The sequence below is a fragment of the Cygnus atratus genome, chromosome 5 (assembly GCF_013377495.2).
Source record: "Cygnus atratus isolate AKBS03 ecotype Queensland, Australia chromosome 5, CAtr_DNAZoo_HiC_assembly, whole genome shotgun sequence".
Classification (NCBI taxonomy): Eukaryota; Metazoa; Chordata; class Aves; order Anseriformes; family Anatidae; genus Cygnus; species Cygnus atratus.
The window spans coordinates 20,178,097-20,200,200 of NC_066366.1; the positions used below are offsets into that span (position 1 = coordinate 20,178,097).

General features: G+C 38.1%; 1 protein-coding gene across 5 annotated transcripts in view; it reads right to left on the reverse strand.

Moving 5' to 3' along the window:
* Positions 1 to 435: 435 nt before the first annotated feature.
* The window catches only part of NPAS3 (neuronal PAS domain protein 3), a 624,784-nt gene continuing 603,115 nt past the window's right edge, over positions 436 to 22,104 (reverse strand). For all 5 annotated transcript variants that reach the window (XM_050710846.1, XM_035552119.2, XM_035552117.2 and 2 more), the window contains 3 exons: positions 10,848 to 10,995; positions 7,524 to 7,639; positions 436 to 4,716 (listed from right to left, as the gene is read on the reverse strand). In XM_050710846.1, coding sequence (XP_050566803.1) covers positions 3,407 to 4,716; positions 7,524 to 7,639; positions 10,848 to 10,995 — 1,574 coding nt within the window. In that variant the 3' untranslated portion in view covers positions 436 to 3,406. The remainder of the gene's footprint in view (positions 4,717 to 7,523; positions 7,640 to 10,847; positions 10,996 to 22,104) is intronic.

Genomic DNA, 22,104 nt, shown 5'->3' on the forward strand with positions numbered 1-22,104 from the left:
GTAGAGTACAAAAATGAAAAGATAAAGTGCATTTTAAATGATTAATGTACAAAAGCTGACCTCTTCCAGTGTGCATTAATCAAGAAAAAATGCACACTGTCTATAGTGGTTAATGTTGCAGGTCCATTATTTAGCTTTGATAATGTGCATAAAAATGCTCAATATGACAATGAGTTGGGGTAGCTGAGAATTTAGGATGGTGGCAAGTTTGTTGTAGTATTTGGATTAGCATTCTTAGCCTACATCTTGACAGCTTCTTTTCTTCAGTTCGCAAAAGTTAATAAAATCTAGCTGTATCCTCTTTGATTTTTGTTTTTTTTTTTTTCTTTTTTAAATTTTATTTAAACAAAACAATTAAAAAGTACCTGCTCAAACAAATACTACCAGCATTCATTAGTCAGGATGGTTATATGTGAAAGAAATGATGCCAGATAGTAACAAATCCAAGAGAAGTTTATTATGAAAATGGCACCTGCGGGATGAAAAAAAATTAAGTTACATAAAGACAACCATGTATGACATGTATGAGAATCTACAAAAGTATAAAAAGAACCCTGTTGTAAATGAAGTATGTACATTTCTGATTTGCAGCATTATCAATGATCAATGAAAAAAATGTTTCAAATAAGCCAGGCACTCGAGAAGTTAGATTCGGTTAGCTTAACACAAAATAAATGTACCATAGCTGTCACTTTTTAACATTTTAATTTTTTTTTTTATATTGTAGAGTTGGTAACACTGCTAAGATTTATACGAACAGAATCCCTTTCCCCATTATTCAGCTACTTGGCACCAGTCTCCTCATAAAAGATTTCATATATTTGTACAAGAAATAGTTAAAAACACAGACACAGTCTTCACAGGTAATGAAGTTTTTTTTTCATTTTGTAATTTTAAACACTATGGATTTAGACAGCAGCTGTGATTATCTGTTAGTTTAAATCACCAGAAATCATTTTGACACAACACAGAAACATTTATAAAAAAAAAACAAAACAAAACAAAACAACAACAGCTGTCTAGCTGTTCTTTGTAGCTGATAGGTGCACTCCTTTGATTGTTCAATAGCTAGAGTAGAGCTTCCAAAATTAAACTTTGAATTTCCCAATCAACTTTCTCACCTCTTTTAGTCCTATAAATCCTGCAAATGTAACCTTTAAAATCTCATTAATTAAATTTGTGGCATCCAATTCCGTTTTGCTATTATTCCACTGGCTTGGATCTACTTCTCAAATTCAAAGCTACTGGAGGAATTGACTCAACACAGTGAGTGATCAAAAATTCAAAGGACAGCTGAGTTAATATATTAGCATTGCACACATAAGCAAATATATATGACAATTCTAAGCTCAGTTTCCTTTTTAAATGACGTTGGTTGACCTTTGAAAGCATTTCCTATCTCACTGGTGATTGCTCTGTGTATTGCTCCCTCAGCCTACCTGGGAGAAAACCAAAGAAATGCACCCTCTGCTTATGGTTAGAGCACAAGGGACTCTGGGAATGTTAACAACTGAGGCTATATGGCATCAATTTGTTTAATATATCTGAGCATTACTCCGTAGTGCATTGTGTGGTACACTGGAAGAGTAAGTCATACCCAGAATTCCTCTGTGGGAAAAAATGGCTCCATTAACCTTGAGCTAGTTAAGAGTCTTTTATCTCTGAGAGTGAAGGAGAGAGAAAGAGAGGAAGAGAAAGAGACGGGAAGTGTGGACAGGGAGAGAGAAGAGGGGAGAGAGAGGTTGGAGAATACACAACAGCAAAGCAACAGCAGAAATCAAAAGGTATACAGACAGTGGAAGCAGCATAAGGTGACATTACAGAGGAAGGCCACCACACAAAAACCACTAACCCCCAAGAATCACTGGTTCACTAGGACTGCAGGAATGGGACTTTACCACTCCGGACTAGAGATAAAGCACAGAGAAGACAAAGGACAAAACAACTACATTAGCTTAGTATATACTGCATATAGTAACACACATTGAAACTGCAATGGGACTGACAGCCAAGGACACTTACACATTGTACACATTACAGTTCTCACATCTGTTATTAGATGCCTTAACAAACAGCTGCCAAAGATGGAGTGGAAGAAGAATTTATATTTGACAGTCATTTGGAGTGTTTGACACTACACTGTGATTTCTGGCAACAAAGACAAAATAGGAGATTTCTTTTCTTTTACTTAATGTGCAGTTTTCAGTTGTAGTTATCTATTTCAAGCTTATTAACCCATTCTTTAGTTTTAAAACATATTGGTTTCGACACTAGAAATAAGGAAAAAACAACAAAAAATACCCAAATCAAAGAACAAAAAGAAATTTACAACCTTCCCTCTATAATATTAAATGAAAAACAAAACAAAACATGTTAAATAGTTCTTCAGTTTTTTTTTTTTTAATCCGAAGTGTTATTTGACGTTGCAAAATTAGCCTCAGTTACACTGAGAAAAAAATAAAGCAAAACAATATGCACCTAAGAAACTGCTCCTTGCGTCAATTAAATTGAGTTTTTTGTTTTTAAGCACTTTTTGAAAAAGGCTTCCTGACCCATTTAAATTTGATATGAGGCTATGCTTGTTAGTTTGGAGGTAAAAAATTTAAAGTCCTGCAGCAAATGTTAATGAGGGCTTTTGTCTTAACTAACCAAGGAGACTGCAGCACCCGACTATAGACCAGTACGGAACACATTCTTTTCAAAAAACCCAGCCCACAAGCTGCATATTGTATGAAGACATTACAGATTAATAAATGATAGCACCATGGTTTTAGAAATTAAGTTAAAGTTCCAGTAATTAACATTTAGTCCAACTTTTCAACATTCTAGTCACAGGCCAGAAATTAACTTTTTAAGAACCCAAATTATTTTATGTGCAAGTAAGAAAATCTTAACCATAAAAAGAGAATTAAACTCTGCATAAAATTCTAAAATACTATCCCCTATTTTAAAGGAATTAGGAACAAAAACCCCTTTTCATTTGACTTAGTCAAACAGGGCACATTGTTTATGCTTGTCTCTTTTAATCTTGATCATATCAAGATCATTTTGAAGTAAAACCAATGGTTGTCACTTTAAAATCTCTTTACCACAACACTGAGTATTCTATGGCAGAGGCATACACATATTAAAGGCATCTTAATAAAGATGCAAAGGAAAAAACACACATCTTAGAAGAAGACAAAATGGCAGGCAACTGGTACTTCGACTCTCTGAAGGCAAAAATAAAAAAATATCTTTACATTAAAGAATAAGCCAAGTTAAAGAGAAGGGGAATGAAATGCGGACCATCATATTGAGAGAATAAGCTGACCTGCTCAAATTCAAAGTGCTAGAATTAAAGGTCTAAATTAAAACACAGTCTATGCCTCAGAGTATAACACTGAACACAGTATGTGGTCATATTTCAATCCTCTTTCCGTTCCAGAGTCTGTGTAGTGTGAATGCCATTGCTGTACACAGGAAATGGAAGAGTGGAAAAAAGTCCTTCGGCAGTCGTGAACACATTCCCTGCAGGCATTTGGGTCAGACTGGCCCCGCTCACAGCACTTCCAAACGGTCCTGACATATTGAGTCGGTGAACGTGGTGGTAGAGCATTTCCATCGGTGTTTTAGGATCCAGCCCAAAGCTGGGGCTGTTAACGTCAACAAAGTTAACAGCATGGGTGTTGGGGAGGAGGTTGCCCTGCATGGCTAAAGTAACTTCAGCTGGAGCATACCGAATAGTGCCAGTGGTGTAGACCCTCTGAGCAGCAGTGCTGGTCGCGGCAAGGGTTCCTGTTACCCTGTGAACCAAAGGAAGCACCACATTGCCTGCTTGTAACCTCTGAAGGGCTTCCAGATCCCCAGTGTACAACAAAGAGTTGGAAGTTGTGGGACCTCCTGGATGTTTGTCCCGTGGAGATGCTGAAAGCGGGGGTGACAAAGGGTCAGAGGACACAGGAGCCAAGGCTGAGTTGGATGAGGTGCTGAACTGAGTTTTACGGCTGGCAGTATTTTCAGTCCCTGGTGGGGTGAGAACAGAGTCTGGAATGGAGACATGTAAACTACTGCTGGCTTGAGGGGAAGGGAAGTGCTCGGAGCTGGGGGGCTTGGTCATACTGTAGGGTGATTCATTCCTTGAGATTTCCCTGTTGGGTGGGTAATTCCAAATACTGCTATCATTATCAAAATTGATAGGTTCTGAGATTTCTGTTTTAATTTTGAGCACTGAGGCACTGTTTGGTGACGAGAGCAGCTGGGGCTGGTCCACCAAAGCTGAGTCAAGTCCATTTGGGCTTGAGGTGCTTGACAGCCTTCTCCGGGTCATGCTGCCTCCCTTTTGCTTTTTTCTCCTCTTCTTCCTCTTTTGATGTTTGCTGGAAGACTGGGCATTTACTTCCCCTGCACTGTCTGAGTCCTTGGCACTGTCCGAGGTCAGTGATTCACAGTTCTGCAACCGCAGGTCTGACTCACTCTCAACATAACGCTCCACCTTGATCTGCATAGAGCCTAGAGTGCCAAAACTGTCCTCAGGGGCCTTTTGATTCTCAAAGTCTGAGTTTTCAAAGCTGTCATCACTGTCCCTGCTGTCCTGGTTGCTGGAGCTGTTCCCATCATCGTTACAGTTCATTTCATTATCCGACTGATTTCCTGACTTTTTCCTGTCGGATTCAGGGTCTTCACTGTTTTCTGACTGGTTTCCTTTCTCATCTGACTTTGAGTTCTCATTGTCCTCTGAAGCAAAAGGAAAGTGAAACAAACCGTTAGCAAAAAGAACATAATAATACAGCCCAAGTCCAGGTTTCGACCTACCAATGAGATCTGATTGCTGTAAACTTTTCTGGCAACTGGTGTTCTCTTCTGTAGAGCCACATTTATGTACTATATTGTGTTGGGAGAGTTTTGATCACCAGGAATCTCTCTGACTCAGACTAAAAGCCTATGCTACATGGCCTGAAATTTCTTTGAATATATACTCAGGCACCTTGATAGAGGGGGCCTTTCCATCTGCTGTCTCGGCAGCAACCATTTTGACCACTGTGAGCACAATGGCCCTGGAGCTGCCTCATCCAAAGAGGAGTCAGTGAACAATCCCATTATGACCATTATGCTCTGATGATTGTTCTTTCACATCTGTGTTCTCCTAAAGTGGGAAGGCAACAAGATGTAGCACTATTGACTAATGAGGATTCTTAGTCCTCTCATCTCATTTTCCTTCACCTTCACCACTTCTGAAGCGGCAGAGTGTCTCTGACTTCAGTGGAATTACTGCCGATCTCCTCCAGTGTGAGAGGAGAAGCAGGTCATATGTGTATAAATCTGAATGAATAAACCAGTTAAAACAATTTTGTTATGTTGCTAGACTGTCTTTTCATTTTCCCTTGAAGGGCAAGAAAAAAAAAACAAAAACAGAAAAAAAGATTCAGGCACTGAATTAAGTTTCTGATTGATCCAAATCATCTAAGGGCCATTGAAAACAGCCCAGCTACAGCACTGAGAAACTGTCACTCTTCTTGCCTGAATTCTTTTAGTTGTTTTAGATTTCTACCTAATTCAAATACGGATGAGATAAACACTCTAGTCCACTGGACTCAGACAGCCAAAGCAGCTCTGAGAATGAATACTCTCCATTATCATACTGTGTTTGAAAGGGTCATGAAAGGCTTCAGGAGACCCTGTCTTTTACAGAACAGCCAGAAATCTTTTTTTGGGAAATAAAAGATTTTTTTTTCACTCATCAGGGCCAAGTACTACCCTTTTCAGTATACTTGTTTTAGGGGGAGAGGGGAATGGCCAGTTTTCCATTAAAGATTGGTTACCCCTGGAACCATGTCAATACAAAACAGTTTGCCAGAAATGGTGGAGCAGGTAGGCTTGACAGGGAAGCTGCCTGAGGATTCAGAGCAATGGATTTTACATTTATTTCATTGAAGTTACTTAAAGAGACTTTTGCTTGGGTCCTTAGCAACAGAAAGACCTAAGACCTTCCATATTGAAAAACAAAACACACAGAAGCAAATTAACAGCCACAAAACCCTAAATTGGAGCCAGCTTTTTGTTCCATTTAGGGCTGAGTTTCTCTTACAGTTTTTGTTTATTTATTTATTTATTATTTTTTGGAATATACTGATTTTTAAAACTATGGTTTCTGGTTGGTTAAGTGTGGGCTTAGGGTGAATTAGTCTAAAACTGCAAACAATTTGCTTGGGATTTTATCAGAGCTTGATCTGAACTTGTTGGTTGCATACAAGACGCTGTTCTGATTTCAGGACCCTTGCTATTTCTGTTTATTTTTTATTTTTTTGTGAGGAGAAACCCTCTGCTTCAGCTGCCTACCAAAGCTTCCAGACATCTTCTGAGCAGTATACGTCTGTGCACCTTTGAAGAATGCTCTCTTGCACTGTCAGCCTTAGGAGTCATGACTGCATGTGCACTTCTCACCTGAAGAAACTTACAGTGCACATGGGAAATGCAAACTTGTCACCATATCTGTGTTATGTATGTGGCTATGTAGGAACAAGGCAGTATAAAGAAGCACTCAGAATGGGTGAAGAAATTCTCAGTCATGGTAGGCGTCAAGCCTGTATAGGTGCCTAAGGTTGACTTAAACCATCAAACCAAGCTGTCAAAGGAGAACAAATAAATGCAAAAGATGAAAATGGAACAGCCATATCATATAATGTAACATTATGACCCGCTCCTCTTGCTTTTGCTTGATTTATGTCAATGCGATCCATTTTCTCCAATATTTTTTGAGTTATCATAGACGTGAGAGATGAATCAGATATATAATGCATGCTACGGTAACATCCTCAGTTCTTGGGCCACAGGCAACCGTACTCCTTTAAAAGCCAGCTGATCTGTACCTGTGCCTAGGTAATCACTTTTAAAACTAATGGAGAATGTGTGAACCATCTGTGCACTGGACCATCTGTATGACTAATTTATACATTGAGCCTGACAATTACATTTAGCTTTTAAAAAACAGCTGAAGTCCCACACTTAAAGAGCTCAGAAACAAGTGCTTGAACCCATACCTTCTAATAAAATCCAATTCTTTTAACCCAAGAAAACCCACAAATTTTGCAATCTTCACTGCCCCCTAGTGAGGCTAATAAAAAAAAAAAAGCATTTATACAGCAAAAAGGGTCATAAAGACTGACAGTAGAGATTTATATTCAGAAAGTATGACTACTTTTGAAAGATAAGAACTTGAATTATATTCAACAGTTACAATTCTGGGCCCTTGCATAAGGCACAGCACCTGTTCAAGAAGCTTAGCTGGGGAACCAATTATTTAGTTCAGTGCAATGTAGGCAAGAATGTATCCATTGAATGAAAAGAAAAACTGCGGAAATGGAGACACTGTGGAAATGCTGAGGCTATTAAAAGATTATGCTAGTTTTCTTCAATTTAATTTTACTGGATTTTTGTTGTTGAAATGAAATAATCCTTGAGAAGTATAAGTGATTACAAAGGCAACCATGTGGCTTTCTTGATATGGATCTTTAGTGGGTGTAAAGATGCACCATGTGTGTTACCTGAGTTGTCCTTTGAGTCCGATTCAGAGTCAGAGGTCTCTGAGGATTCTGAGGTTTTCTCTGGCAGATGAGGAAGTTGTGCAATATCCATAGGAGTGTCCTTGTACTCTGGGTTACTGAAGAAGAGACAGCAAATATATACAAATTGAATGATTTGCAGTTTCATATTTTTATCCTCTTGTCATATCAAAGTTCAGGAACAAAGAACATAAATAGGAAGAATAGCAGAGCAAACAAACAAACAAACAAACAAACAAAAAAACCCGCACATTTTTGTTTCCTCAGAGCTTCACAGCAAGGATTTTATGATGGTTTATTTTAATAGTCTTGTCAAATATTTATATTGACCAGGTTTATAAATTGTTTCATTCTAGTGAAGTTTTAGAGCTAACAAAGTATTCTTACTCAAGTGGGACACCATGGCTTGTGTGATATCTAGTAGAACTACACTCTGTCATCATCCAAGAAGAGAATATCTCGATTTCAATCCCATTACTGTGCCTGGAAGGACAGGGAGTGTGTTCTAACTTTTCCAATCTGTTTCTCTTCCACCACCAATGCCTATTAGAGTTATCTCTGTAACAATGTTCTTTATCAACCTTGCCAGAGCCCTTTCAATACCTGTTTTTCTAAATGTTCTGTCTTCCAACAGTTTAATCAAACAGACCATACATAAAGTTAGTAAGAAAGTGATCAGTTAGAGTTAAAGGCAATGACTACTGCTCTAAAGAGTTTGGCCAAGAAATAAGTAAAAATGATATATATTTTTAAAACGTTGCACACATGCATCCACATCACCAAGAAACCAAAAGCAACCACTCTAACTATATGACAGATGCACATGTGCACGTTAAGATGCATATGTTAGGGATAAAGAACTGTCAACACACCCATTATAATCATATCTTCATCTGCTCATGTGGTGCTCACCTGTGACTTGTTAGCAATGAACATGACTGCAATGTAAAAAAGCTACATTACCAGACAAACTGAAAAAAATCCTAAGCTTTTTCTTGGTTTGCACATTCTAAAATGTTCCTTTCGCAAACCAGTGCAAAGATAGGGGAACACAGACAGCTAGACTTAAGTGGCATAGGAATGTTGAAAATAAACAAAGTCTTTAACCATTTTTGAATAGGTGAGCATTTCTAAGCAGTTCAAATTCCAGCCCTGTGATAGAGCAGAAAATCTGCAGTCCTGTGTAGAACAATGTGAGGCAGCACTAGCAGTGACTGACACACTATCACAATGACATTATGCCCATATTCAGCCTATTACAGTGTACTGTGAAAATTCAGAGTTCACACAGTTCATATTGAAATGCCATTCTTATGATTACCATCTTTATGGTTTTGTCCTGACAAAGTGACTTTATTCTGTTGCATCCCAGGGCAGTCCCCAAATTTGCCCCCTCCAAGCAAAAGATGTTTGAGGGCTTTCACACTGTGAATAACAAGTTGCTAGAACAAGAACAGCATTAATCCTCCCTGTCACTATAATTAGTCTATCCTTTTACAGACAGCTGAATCATACTTTCTAATGCATGGAAATGTATACAGACCAGTACTCCTGCTAAGAGTAGACCTAATTATGCCTTGATCTGTCATTAAAATATGGTTTGGACATTTGGATCTTTCATGGATTCCAGGACTGGGAGAAATCTAAATTAAAAACACAAATTCACTAAAGAAGTTAATCTTTCTCTAACAGACCAGCAAAGGGAATGCAGCAGAAAAATCAAGTTCTGTGAGCTGCCTTGAGTAAGACCACACTGCTTCTCTCTCTCTCTCTCTCTCTCTCTCTCTCCCTCTGTTTGATTAACTCTGTTGGTAGATAAAATAGATAAAATAATGTTTGTGGACTAGGCTCACTCAGTGTCTGAAAAGAAGCAAAGGGGACAGAGGGAACTGTTTATAATTTTTTATGGCCCACTTTTCCAGCTGGAAAATGAGCACATTTCTGGGCAGTTTGAAGCCCCGCTAGGACTGGGACACTGAAGCAGTCCAGTGCACTTCCAGTGCAGAGTTGGCAGGCTTAAGCTGAATTCTTGAAATGCTGCATTCAGCCCCTCTCGGTTAGGCTCAGCTAATGCTTCACTCTGTGGATGTTGCGTGTACACCTTGTTTTAAAGAAGAGGAAAAAAAAAAAAGTAGCAGGGTAAGGATATATTTGGAAATGCCCAAGCTCAACCATAGCAGAACAGAACCATCTGAGCCCCAGTTTACAGTCCACCACTGTGTAAGGTTTCCCACAGCATCCCTCAGTGCTCTCCTGCAAGGGGTTGCTTCCATCTATTCCCCAAGAAGGAATCAGAAGTATTTCAACACGCAAGTTTAGGCAGGCACGGTCTCTTCAGGGCTTGCTGGACTTAGCATAATAAGTCACAATCTAACCCCTAGACATCACTTTGAACTCTCACGGCATCAAAGGGAATGCAACAAACCATGACAAGCAACTTAAAAGGAGAACAGGCCAGAAAATGACAATTGCATTTCACGACAATCTCAAGGTTTCAAATTTTATTTGTTTGTTTGTTCTGCTCTGGAATGAAACAGAAAATCCCCCAATCTTATTGAACACTTTCACATAACAGAATGTGCTGAAAGGTATTTTCAGATGAGAAAGGTCAGGTTTATAATTCACTGTCTCTCACTGACTGTTGGTCTTTCCTTGAGCTCAGTAACCAGCCCTTTAAAAACACTTGTGCTTGGTAAAAAAGAATTTCTCAAGGAAGAGTCTCTCATTATTTCTGTTTAAAATAGTCTTAAGAGATATTTTTGTTTGTGGATCCCAATTTACTTTTTAAGGTGAATGCTGTTTGATGTTTACAGGAGCAACGAATTATTTCAAGGCTTTTCTTCTGAAAAAATTCCTCTCTCTGGCCTGAGAGGTGAACACCTGTCAGAGACAGCTTTTTGTAGTATTCCAGGAAGTTTGCTTCTATGCATTTTCAATAACCAAATAAACCAGTGCCCAAAACTTCATACCAGATTTGTAACACAGCCACTGCAAGTTGGTGTGAATCTTCATATTTCGGCTGAGGTTGTGTAGATTTCAGGGTAGCAAGGCATGCAATAAGGATGAAGGAAGGTTTATTTGAAGACTAAAGCAGTATAATAATTCAAAAATATTCCAGTGTACCGAGACGTGACCGATATCTTAATGCATTCAACCAAATGGCATTCATTTTGAGGTGGACCATATGAAAAAGTTGTTCTCATTAACTCTCTCCAGCAGGCAATTGTTTTTTTCCTAAAAGCCTCACCAGCACAGTCAAGCAACAGAGAGAGCAGTTCAAGAGAGAGAAGGGACTTGAAAATGTACCTGAGAAGGTAATTGACCCAGATGATATTCTTCTCACTTGCGTTCTTGGCATTGACAGCTATAGTTGCACTAGACTGTATCCAGATATAACCTCCATTCTTCTGCATCCAGCGGTAATACTTTGTTACACACTGACCCTTATTCAGCACTGAGGGAAAATACAAACAAAACAGAAACAAGATATATTGCATGTTAGAACTGTAGTAAAATGATCTTCACTGTTCAACATGCCACATGTATGAGCAAAAGATGCTCGACTTCTTTTAGGTTTAATGCAGCATGCCAATGAGATGACACACAGGATCTGAAGCTCAGTATAACTTGTTGTATGTTTTACAAGCTTTTAAAGTATAATTTTAATCTGTTTTTGGAAACTCTAGTGGAAGAAGAAAAGTAAAAAGAACTACAAATCTCTTTGGTTCACAGAATACTTATTGCTGTGTGGACATTTTCAATGCACTCAATGTCAGATTGTAAAAAAGAAAAAGAAAAAAAGAGGCAAATTTATATGTGATTTATTCATAGCTCCTAGGTAGACCTCTTTGAGATTCTGGATATTTGAAAGGTTTGGGAAGATACTCTACCCCTGCTGCTTTGATCATTTCTCCTTATTGCAGGCGATATCAACTACTGAACTTATACATCTGTTTCTTTGATCTTGTCAAACAGAATTTACAGTTCTCAGATGAACCAAATCTCCACTGGTCAGTAGGGGGAAAGTCTTGGGAGAATTTACTTTCTACCTGAGCAAAGTAAATCCACCAGCAGACTGAGAAAGAGGCCTAAGGGAGGCACAGAGTGACTTGGCTAGAGCCAAAGAGTGACAGCTCTCTCCAACGTTTGAAATATGCTAGGAAACAGAGAAACGAGTAAAAGCAGTCAGTAATGTGAAATGGTGTTATTATATGCTCACAGAAAGAAGCCTTAAAATACAGATGCTTGAAGTAACTCTTCAACCAAAATATTGCCATGTTGAAATGGATTTGGTTTGTATTTGATGCTTCGGTGTCAGGAAAAGGGGATGAAATACAAATCTTTCAGAGGAAGGATGCTGAATATTTTAAAGAAAATGTGAACTATACAAAATCTGGGTACCATTGTTACTTCCTCTCGTCTGCATTTCTCACTAATCCCATGAAACTTTGTGCACTAGAGGGCAGTGTGCATTCATATACACCTTCTGCTTTTGTCATGTCCTTGTCTCCGTCTGCTAAAATGAAAAACCTCTAACTGCTGTAATAAATTTGGCTAAATTAGCTGCTAAATGGTTATCTCAAGTAATATGTATTTGCATTAATCATCTTGCTCTAAACCAGAACAAGCCAGAGTCCTAAAGATGTAGTAAATTCATATTGTCCATTTAATTACGGCTAATAAGTGCTTCATATACAATAGTTTCATGAAGTACTTTTTTATTTTTTTATTTTTTTTTTCAGAGGGAAAAGAAAAAAGTCACTTTGGAAAAGAATAAGTATTTAAGGCAGTTAAAGTTCCTACCATAAATGTGACAAATGACACTTTGGAGCTTTCAAGTTAACCAAATGTCTATACCCCTAATTATACATACAAATGTAGCTATATCTAAATCCACGTACAACAGGTATCTACAGAAAAAGATATTTATAAAGACAGCACTAAAAAACTAGATTCTCTCTTACCTTGGAGGCCCACACCAAACTCTGATTTTTAAACTATTGAATAAAAAAGTGCCTGTAAAAAGTTCAATGTAAGGTTCAGCTTCAATGTGAACAAAGGTTTGTGATCTGGGTCCTGTTGTTTTTCAGCAGCCTCTAGTCAACTAGGTTTGTTTCTAGCACAGAATTTGTGGAAACATCCACAAGTTTCCCCGTATTTTTATTTTTGCATTCCAAGCTCCAAATGTTCTGCAATGATAATTCATTGGCTTCAAAACCTCATTATACAGCAGAATAAAGATAAAATATTAACAACTGATTACCCAGCATTTCTGTCAAACCAATGTTGCATCCCATTTTAGAAAACAATCTCACATAAATTAGTCCAACTTTATTAGTTATGAAGAATAAGGGATGAAACTGCTGTAAGTTTTGATTACGGTAGGCTTTACCATTTCAGTAAAATAGAACATTCAAAATGCTCTTGTTTACAGCTGACAGTAATATTGATATGCCTGGAAGTCTGGAGTGATATTGTCTCTTTTCTTGAAAGCTGAACACCTATGGTTGCAGGCAGAAACTAGTAAATTCTATCTGCACTTGTATCTATTAGTTATACTGTCCTGTTCTTTATAACATTTTTATCTGAGGAGTTTACCATGCTGTACAAATAGTAAAGGATGAATCCTCGCAACTGCCCACACGCACATTTGAAAGTCAAAGTGAGCCACTAGCCAGTGACTGAAGAGGACACTGCAGTTCTGCACAGTGGTAACTATGGGCACCCAGATCCTCCAGCCCTTTCAAGTCCATTTCATCCTAGACAAGTCATTGCCTCCTCCAGCGCCATTTATATTGGTTGTTGCACTACTGGAAAAGTCTGTGTCATGAGCTGCACTGACCACTCATTTCAGAACTATGGAAAAAGGCAAAATTAATACCTCGCAAGTTATTTCTGAAGGAAAATGTGCTTGCTTTTTCAAGAAAGAGAATTCAATGCATCTGAGGTGCATGTGAACTATATACAGCCGGAGTTCAGGCTCCCAAGTAGCTGTGCATCCAAAGAACATTTGAAATACTGTCTTGAAAATGAGCTTTACATGAAGTTCATCTACCTGCAAATTCCCACCCTCTATTTGGCCAGCTCAGATATATTACCACATATACAGAATATTCCTCCCTGCAACTGTCTAAAGCACATCTCATATGAAAGATTTGTGGACCAAGCTCTGAAGGAAGTCCCACGATTCAATATAAAAATTCTCTCTGTAAAGAGATTCTCTGGCAGACCAGCTGTGCTGTGCTGCTAAATCTGGTTCTTATCTCCTTTGAGAGTGCACTAGACAGCCCCCAACCCAGGTCTGAAAGATCGTTCTATAGCTTGGTAAGAAATTTCTCAATGTGCTAAAAGAGAAAGAATGAAAACGTTTGAAATGCTTTCTAATTTACAGTATTTTTAACTGTTGACATTGCCAAGAAGCAACTTAGGAATTAAATGAGAACTTTGAGAAAACAGGAAGAGAAATCTGTCTGCTTTACTAATAGCCTATTGTTACTGAGAAAATTCAGTTTCATTTTGAGGATCTTCACCTTGCAGGTACAGGGAGTCCACTAATAAAGTTACTGGTTTTGAGAATAAATGAAAGTATAGAATTAGTCCAACCTAAGCTGTGCTTGTGAAGTTATGTTTTGTTACTAGCAAAAGATCACACATTTCTGTTTAGCATAAACTTATGAAAAAGTAATGCCATTTGGACCACATCCTGAACTTAATCAGACTGTATTTAAGGCAATTCCCTTGCTGAATTCAGGCCTATACTTTTGTACACTGAGAAATGCATAGTTTTAAGCTTTTATTTGCTAGTGCGAAAATATACATGGAGTACCCAGTCTGGAAGACAGAGCAATACTGGGAAAGTGAGAGTTGGGACCACATCAGCAGGATGGCACAGGTAACTGAAGTTAGATGTGATTGTGCAGGATTGTGTGCGTCAGTCTATTTGTAAGAACAGTGGGGAAGGTGACTTCTCTTACAGACCCTGTTTCTTCTGCCAACAAATGCATGTCTCCAAAATGTTAATGGGAGTTAAATGTTTATAGGAAAAAGGAGAAAAAAAAAAGATCTTGTTACTAAGCCAAATTGTGTGGAAATACAGAGAAATCTTTAAAACACTGGCTTTTCAGCTGAATAGATGTCAGGAGCAATCTTTACAATGAGTATAACTGTGAACAGGAGAATGAAACAAATCCTACACAGGAGGAATGAGATGACATATATAATTATATATTCATGTATACATATCTTTATAAACCCTTTAGTTAAAGGTAATTACTGAAGGTTAATGTTTTAAAACTAGTTACCTTTACATCAGCTGCACACATATATTCTCTAAAATGGTGGATGCTAAACTTGAATAAAATTTGCGGAAACACTACCTATTTACTTAGTTTGAATTCAGCAGTTAACATGCAAGAAATGCACAGTATGTTATACTAAGAACTAAAAAAAAAATCTCACTTCTTTGTCAAAGTATGAATATATTGCTATATACACAGTTCCCAACAGAGGGATTTCAGTTTTCCTTGGTAGCTTTGCGCACAGCAATATTCTTGTAGTAGTGGAGTGAAGGAGGGGGGAGAAGAAGAAACAGTCAGTGTTCTTTGCAGGAACCTATTTCTGTTAGAAAATCAAAATAAATCAGTACAAGTTTGTCTTCAGAAATATGGTTACAAAAAGAAAAAGAGCATGGTTTCTTCCTGTAAGGCTGTTCTGAGAAATCAAAGCCAAAGCTTCTAAATAGTGAGTTGTGTTTCAGAAGAAGGAAGTAGCTTAATTCAGTTTGAAGAGGAGATGAAGAAACTGTATATCAAAAGCAGTCTTTTAGCAAAGTCTCGTACAAAAGGACATTTTACTCATGTGCATTTAAAAGCTACACTATATTGCGTATTCAGGTAAGTATTGAGTAAATAGGAAATGATGAGATCATCTTACATATTCACACAGCTTCACAAAGAGGTTCTTTATAATTGGTGAAAATATTGAGGTTACATCTGCTGTGCTATTCAGCCTTCTCCTTGAAATACCTTTATCAATGACTGTATGGTATTGGTACCGAATTCCCCTTGTAATAAACTTATAAGAATGTTTTTAATTTACTGCAAGAGGATGAAAATGCCATACTTAATACCATGGTTGGATACTTAGCTGCAGCCACAAGTACTCTTTCTACATTCACAAAACTGCCAGATGAAACATGAAAAGGAATACTGACTCTTTAATCTCCACTTCTCCACCTAAGGCCCAAGGCAAGCTGACAGGGTAACTTCATTCTGGAAACAGAAGTTTGTTTTTTTTTTTAATTCCAGATTACTTTTTCTTCTGCTTTTGAAAACTGTGGGCTATAGGGGAATGAACCTGGCATAGACTTAAAACAAGAACAAGTTTCTTTATCTGAAAAGTTACAGTCCTTGATGCTTACAGGAAGGTCATTTTCAAAACCCACAGGAAAAAGAGCATCACAGCCAGAAAGAGTGCATTAAGTGCCTTATTTGCTTGTAACAGAGACAGTTTTTCATTTATAACAGCTCCAAGGATCAAGTGAGTCTTTGATGTTGTAAGGACTTTTCTATAGATTTTGCAATTAGTGAGATGTTTTAAATAGTAGGCATCCACAGACTGGATTTTAGCAATGAAAAAAAAAAAGTACTGAACAATATTTAGCAATGCTAAATGATGTTTGTTACTTGAACAGCATTATGAAATAGATGACAGAGGACATGTAGACATATTGTGAGCAAATATGTCACCTATCAATTCTTTGCAAACACTTTGATTTAGTACCTGCTATTCTCATGGGGTAAAGAAGAGGGGATGTAGGCAAGGGCTGTGTGCAAATGTGCTTTCTCAACACCAGGCCAAAAGTGGGGCCAAGCAGATTGCTTGGAGAAGAATACCACCTTGCCACCACTAAATTCTCCACGGGTCATGTTGCTCTACCTGCCATCACTGCAGACAGTTGCTTACCAGCTCTGGGTGACTTCAAGTCTCTCAACACAGTTCTCTTAAGAAAAATTAAAATATGGTAACTGTTTAGAAAAATGTCAGTTCTATGAGGCTTTAGAAAATATTTTACTTAAACTGTACAGCATGAAAAAGCCCTGAATGCCATACAGAGAGCATCTTTCTTAGGTCTGAGTAGAATGAGGTGTACTCGGTGTACCGTGTCAGTAACACTGACCTGAGACCTTGGCTGCTATCCTGCTATAGATATTAGACAGTAATAATTGCTGGACATAAATTCATCTTTTCCAAACTCAATCAGGAAGTAGCAGTTCATAGCCATGAGAGAAAACTGTACATCACTGTTACCCAAACTCCCACTTAAATTCTCCATTCACCTGGAATACTTATTTTAAGCATATACATTTACTCTAAAAATGCTGTGTATAGCAACCGATTCATTGCTTACTTCTGCAGTATGGAATATTGTTAAATCTTCCAGCATGTAAATGTTACGTACATAAATGCCTGACAAATCAGGCAAAAATAAGGATCAACAACCTTGCAGGGAAAAAATAAAAGCAAAACCAAACCACTACTCAAACAGTTAATCAGCTGTTTAGAAAATCTGAATCTTTTTTTCCCCTCCTCCTTTCATGATGGTTATCACATACCAGTAACCCATGGTCCATCATTTAAAATTGCAGTTTTCTAATCGTGAAAATGCATGTTTAACAATAACTATTAACAAAAATATATAATGCCAGGTTGGATGTTTACTTTAAAACATTATGTGGGTATTGATCAAATGTAATGACAGAATCATAATATCTAATTCAGTGTATCACTAGATACACTCTTTTATAGAAGCTTACAGCACACATATCAGAAAACTGTTGTTTAACAGATAGAAAGGATGTAAATAAGCTAATTAAGTTTATTTAATAATAAACTGGATTGAAAAAATGAACTCTAGATTTTTCTACCTAGGATTCTCTAGGTTTTCTTCTCTCTTTCTTAACTTTTCCTCTCCCTCATGATTTGTCTGTCTCCACATGACTTTTAAAACTTCAATCCTGCCATAAAGTGATTTCCTTCTGCTAATATTGAAACGGTCCTTTAGAAACCCAAGCCTGCTTTGAACACCAACTTCAGACAGAACTTCCATTATCATTAATGAACTCTGTCTGTTCAAACTGGAGGGGAAAATGAAATCCCAGATCCAAATTTTGCCTTCAGCTACTAAAATGCAACATCAGAGGAGAAATTTGGCCCTGCTTGCTCAAGAAGCTTAAATCTGTCCTCCATCTCTCCACTAATATTAATGTCCGTCATATGAAAATCTATGTAAGATTAATGACTTTAGAACATAATCCTTTCCATGCCAAATGTATCAGTGTACTATACACAGCTATATCTTCTATGAATAGGAAAGGAAAAAGAAGTTTCACTGGGGCTGATCAAAATACAGAAGTAGATTGGCAACTATATTAATTTTCTTTCTGAATTGCATAGATTAAAGATGGTCAGTTGCAAGGGAGATGATACTGTCCCTTTACACATGCTTTCATTTCTGGATTAGGAGTCCCTATTTGGATGCTTGTACTGAGTGAAATGAATATGGTTTTCTCAGCCTAATCACTAGAGGAAAGGGATCCACAACACAGTGTCATGGTTGCATGGCACAACCGAATGTTCAAATGTCCTTAAAACCACCACAGAGGTTTACCATCATCTCGCTATTATTGGCAGTGAACTACATAAGACACGTTTAAAGCATGTTGTCCCTTTTAAACCACTTCACTTCACTTCACTTGTAAAAAGAATAATAATTAAAAATCCCAACAAAATTTCCACCTTTCTTCACAAGCTTTAGTAGCCTTCATAGCTTAGTGCCAGTATCCTCCCGCCCCCTCCCAAAAAATCCTTGTAAAATAAAAACAAAATAACTTTCAAGAAAGCAAGTGTCTTATGATCTCAGAACCAATACCTAACAGTCTGTGGAGGTTAAGTATGAAGGTTTCAGATGTTTAGCAGAGCATTCTCAAAAAGCCCTTTGGACCAAAGTCCTAGCCATCGTCTCATTTACTCTGTAAGTTTTCAGAAATCAAAAAATAACATTGATCCACCACCAGCCACATCACTCATAGATATCAAAGCCACAGGTGACTTAAATAGGTTCTTTTAAATGAGTGCTAATAAGACCTATTGGCACACTATCAAGTATTTGATATATGTTATACATTTTACTGATAATATTTTCGTATCTTTCTGGCTTTGAAAACTGTCTCCCTCAGAGACAACAGGTCAACTGCCCAGACCTTTGAAAAAGAAAAAAAGAAGAGGAAAAAAAGAAAAGCAGCACTAATGTATTTCTAAAATTCTAGAAAGACCTGCAACAGCCTCTTCATACCGTCATTGAGTTTCATTTTAGGATGGAGTATTTCACAGCATAGGAAGCTACAAAAAAATCCTTACATCACACCTGGATTTTCAATGGAGCAACACCCTGTTTCTAACTTACATAATAAGGAAATGTACACTTTTGGTCTCAATAATCTTGGAGCGAACCTCACCAGTGAAGGTAAAGGGTCTGTAACTCGTAGTACTTTTCCAGACTACCAAATGTTCTTTACCTGGCTTTCTCTTGAACCTTTCCTCTCCATGAAAAAACTCCAGAGTATGCTTTCATACACAGCACACTTTTCTCCCTTTGTTTTAGTGGCAAGTGACAAATGTGTGGAGGCCATTTTGTGTTACTTAGGCAGGCAGAGTATTTACACTGACTGATGCACAAGTGTACGAAGAAAAAGTGAGCTATGAAAGACGACAGAGAGCCTACAAACTGAACTGGGGATATACTAATCAGTATTGCATCAACCAGTTGGGTTTAATTGGAAAATGAAATAGCACCAGGAATTAAGTAAAAGCGTTATTGATGCAAACTGTATCTGAGGCAAAATAACTGTATATTGCTAAGCTACAGAAGGCAAAATTCTGCAATTAAGAAATGGCAAGTTCAGCAGCCAATGGTTTAAATAGCTTAAAGGTTTAGCTTTATGGAGTTTTCCAGTTTGTTAACTATCCAAAAGATCTGGTGCTTCTGATGAACTCTCTTATATACTTTACAGACAGAAAACATTTACCCAACAGCACACAACTAGCATGTGAAAAACTTAGCCACAGGATATCATAACGATTAGAAATTTATGGGGATTTAAGATAGCTGAATATTTATACGGATAATTAGAATACCCAATATTACAATAGTAATATTACTAAATAGTAATATATTACTAATAATAGTAAAATAGTAATAGTAAAATTACCAAGCCTCCTCCACAAACAGAAATTTAGGAAGTGGTATAAATTCTCATCTTTTAAGCAATGAACCAACTATGAATTAATAGTATATTATGGAGAAAAAAAGGGTGCAATTCATACATAATTGAATATTGCAGAGTGTTTTCCACCTTCTTCTAAAGTACCTGGCATTGGTCAGAGAGCAGAAAGTGAGCTAGACAAAGCAGCATCTCTCATAACTCAAACATTTGCAGGAGCAAATGCAACAGCTACAGGATTACAGAGCATGGCCAAAATACATGCAACATACATACTCTTGGTTAGGTGCAAAGCTCATGTGATTCCTTACGACTGAAAAACAAACACTAGGCATGGGCTGAAACCAAATTCCATTCTCCTTTTTTTTTTTCCTGGTATGAATCAAAACCCTGTTTTGTTTGAATGCTTCAGTTTCTTCCTTTTTTTTATCTCTTGTTCCCTCCTTTTGCTCTATCACCATCATCTCTAGTCAAAAGGACATAAGGATGGCAGTCTCCAAAGTAGAAATCTTTGTTGGACATCATGATATGGACAGAGAGGAAGATTGTGCAGGTGGTCAGACCAACACTTTTGCAATACTTTGACAAAAAGATACACTAGACTGTCATCAGGATGCCAGGAGGGCTTGGTTTAAGAATTAGCTAAACACCAGACATTCTATCAACCTAATTTAGAATCAATCTTGCTTTTTAGTGATGATAATAAACTTGTACAAACATGAGATTCATTTGTATATTTTAGCATTTTATTTCAGTCCCAGAATGCAAAACCTGACATTGGAATCAGTTTGATTTTTTTGGTGATTGAAGATATTAAGCACTACAAGAGCACTGAAATTTCGATCTGATTAGGATAAAAATTCCTCGGGATCAAAACACTTCTTTTTTTTCCCCCTACAGTTTTACTAATTGTGTGCTACTTGACATTGCAGAGTTATTCCACAGCATGATAGCAAAATATGTGAAGTGTATTTTACTGTTAGAAATTATCAACTCATTCTATTTGTTTTTCATGTGTTTGAGGTTATTAAGAGAATAAAAAATTATAACTGATGTGCATAAGTTAAAAGGGTTAGTTCAACTACAGCTGGTAGGCTAAAGCACTAAGCAATATTTTGTAAAGCAATAGGATTTTTCTCCTGAACATATATAAAGAAATAATGAATATATAACTGATTTAAAAGCAGACTGAGGGGGTAATACCCCTCAGAAAACAGGTGAGCCATGAAAAAGGTGAATGTGGAATAGTTTATTTTCAGAAAGACTGGATTATTCTAACCACTGGAAACCAGATAAAGTAGATCAGAGGGAGTACTACCAAACATACTCATCAGAGACCTTTGCTTTGTGGGAAATGAACCGCCCTGGCTCACAGTTCCTAAGAAACTGAATATCTTATAGCTGTAAATCAAATCCTGGAGAAATAAGATGATATTTTCTGTGCAATAGCTGAGGACACAGACAGACACAGACACAGATTTCTAGGTTGGAAGAGACCTCAAGATCATCGAGTCCAACCTCCGACCTAACACTAAGTACTCCACTAAACCATATCACTAAGCTCTACATCTAAACGTCTTTTAAAGACCTCCAGGGATGGCGACTCCACCACCTCCCTGGGCAGCCCGTTCCAATGCTTAATAACCCTTTCGGTAAAGAAGTTCTTCCTAACATCCAACCTAAAACTCCCCTGTCGCAACTTTCGCCCATTCCCCCTCGTCCTGTCACCAGGCACGTGGGAGAACAGACCAACCCCCACCTCACTACAGCTTCCTTTAAGGTAACTGTAGAGAGCGATAAGGTCGCCCCTGAGCCTCCTCTTCTCCAGGCTGAACAAGCCCAGCTCCCTCAGCCGCTCCTCGTAAGACTTGTTCTCCAGACCCCTCACCAGCTTGGTCGCCCTTCTCTGGACTCGCTCAAGCACGTCCATGTCCTTCCTGTAGCGAGGGGCCCAAAACTGAACACAGTACTCGAGGTGCGGCCTCACCAGAGCCGAGTACAGGGGCACAATCACCTCCCTAGACCTGCTGGCCACACTGCTTCTTATACAGGCCAGGATGCTGTTGGCCTTCTTGGCCACCTGAGCACACTGCTGGCTCATATTCAGCCGACTATCAACCAATACTCCCAGGTCCTTCTCGGCCAGGCAGCTTTCCAACCACTCATCTCCCAGCCTGTAGCTCTGCTTGGGGTTCTTGCGCCCCAGGTGCAGGACCCGGCACTTGGCCTTGTTGAACTTCATACAGTTGACCTCAGCCCATCGCTCCAGCCTATCCAGATCC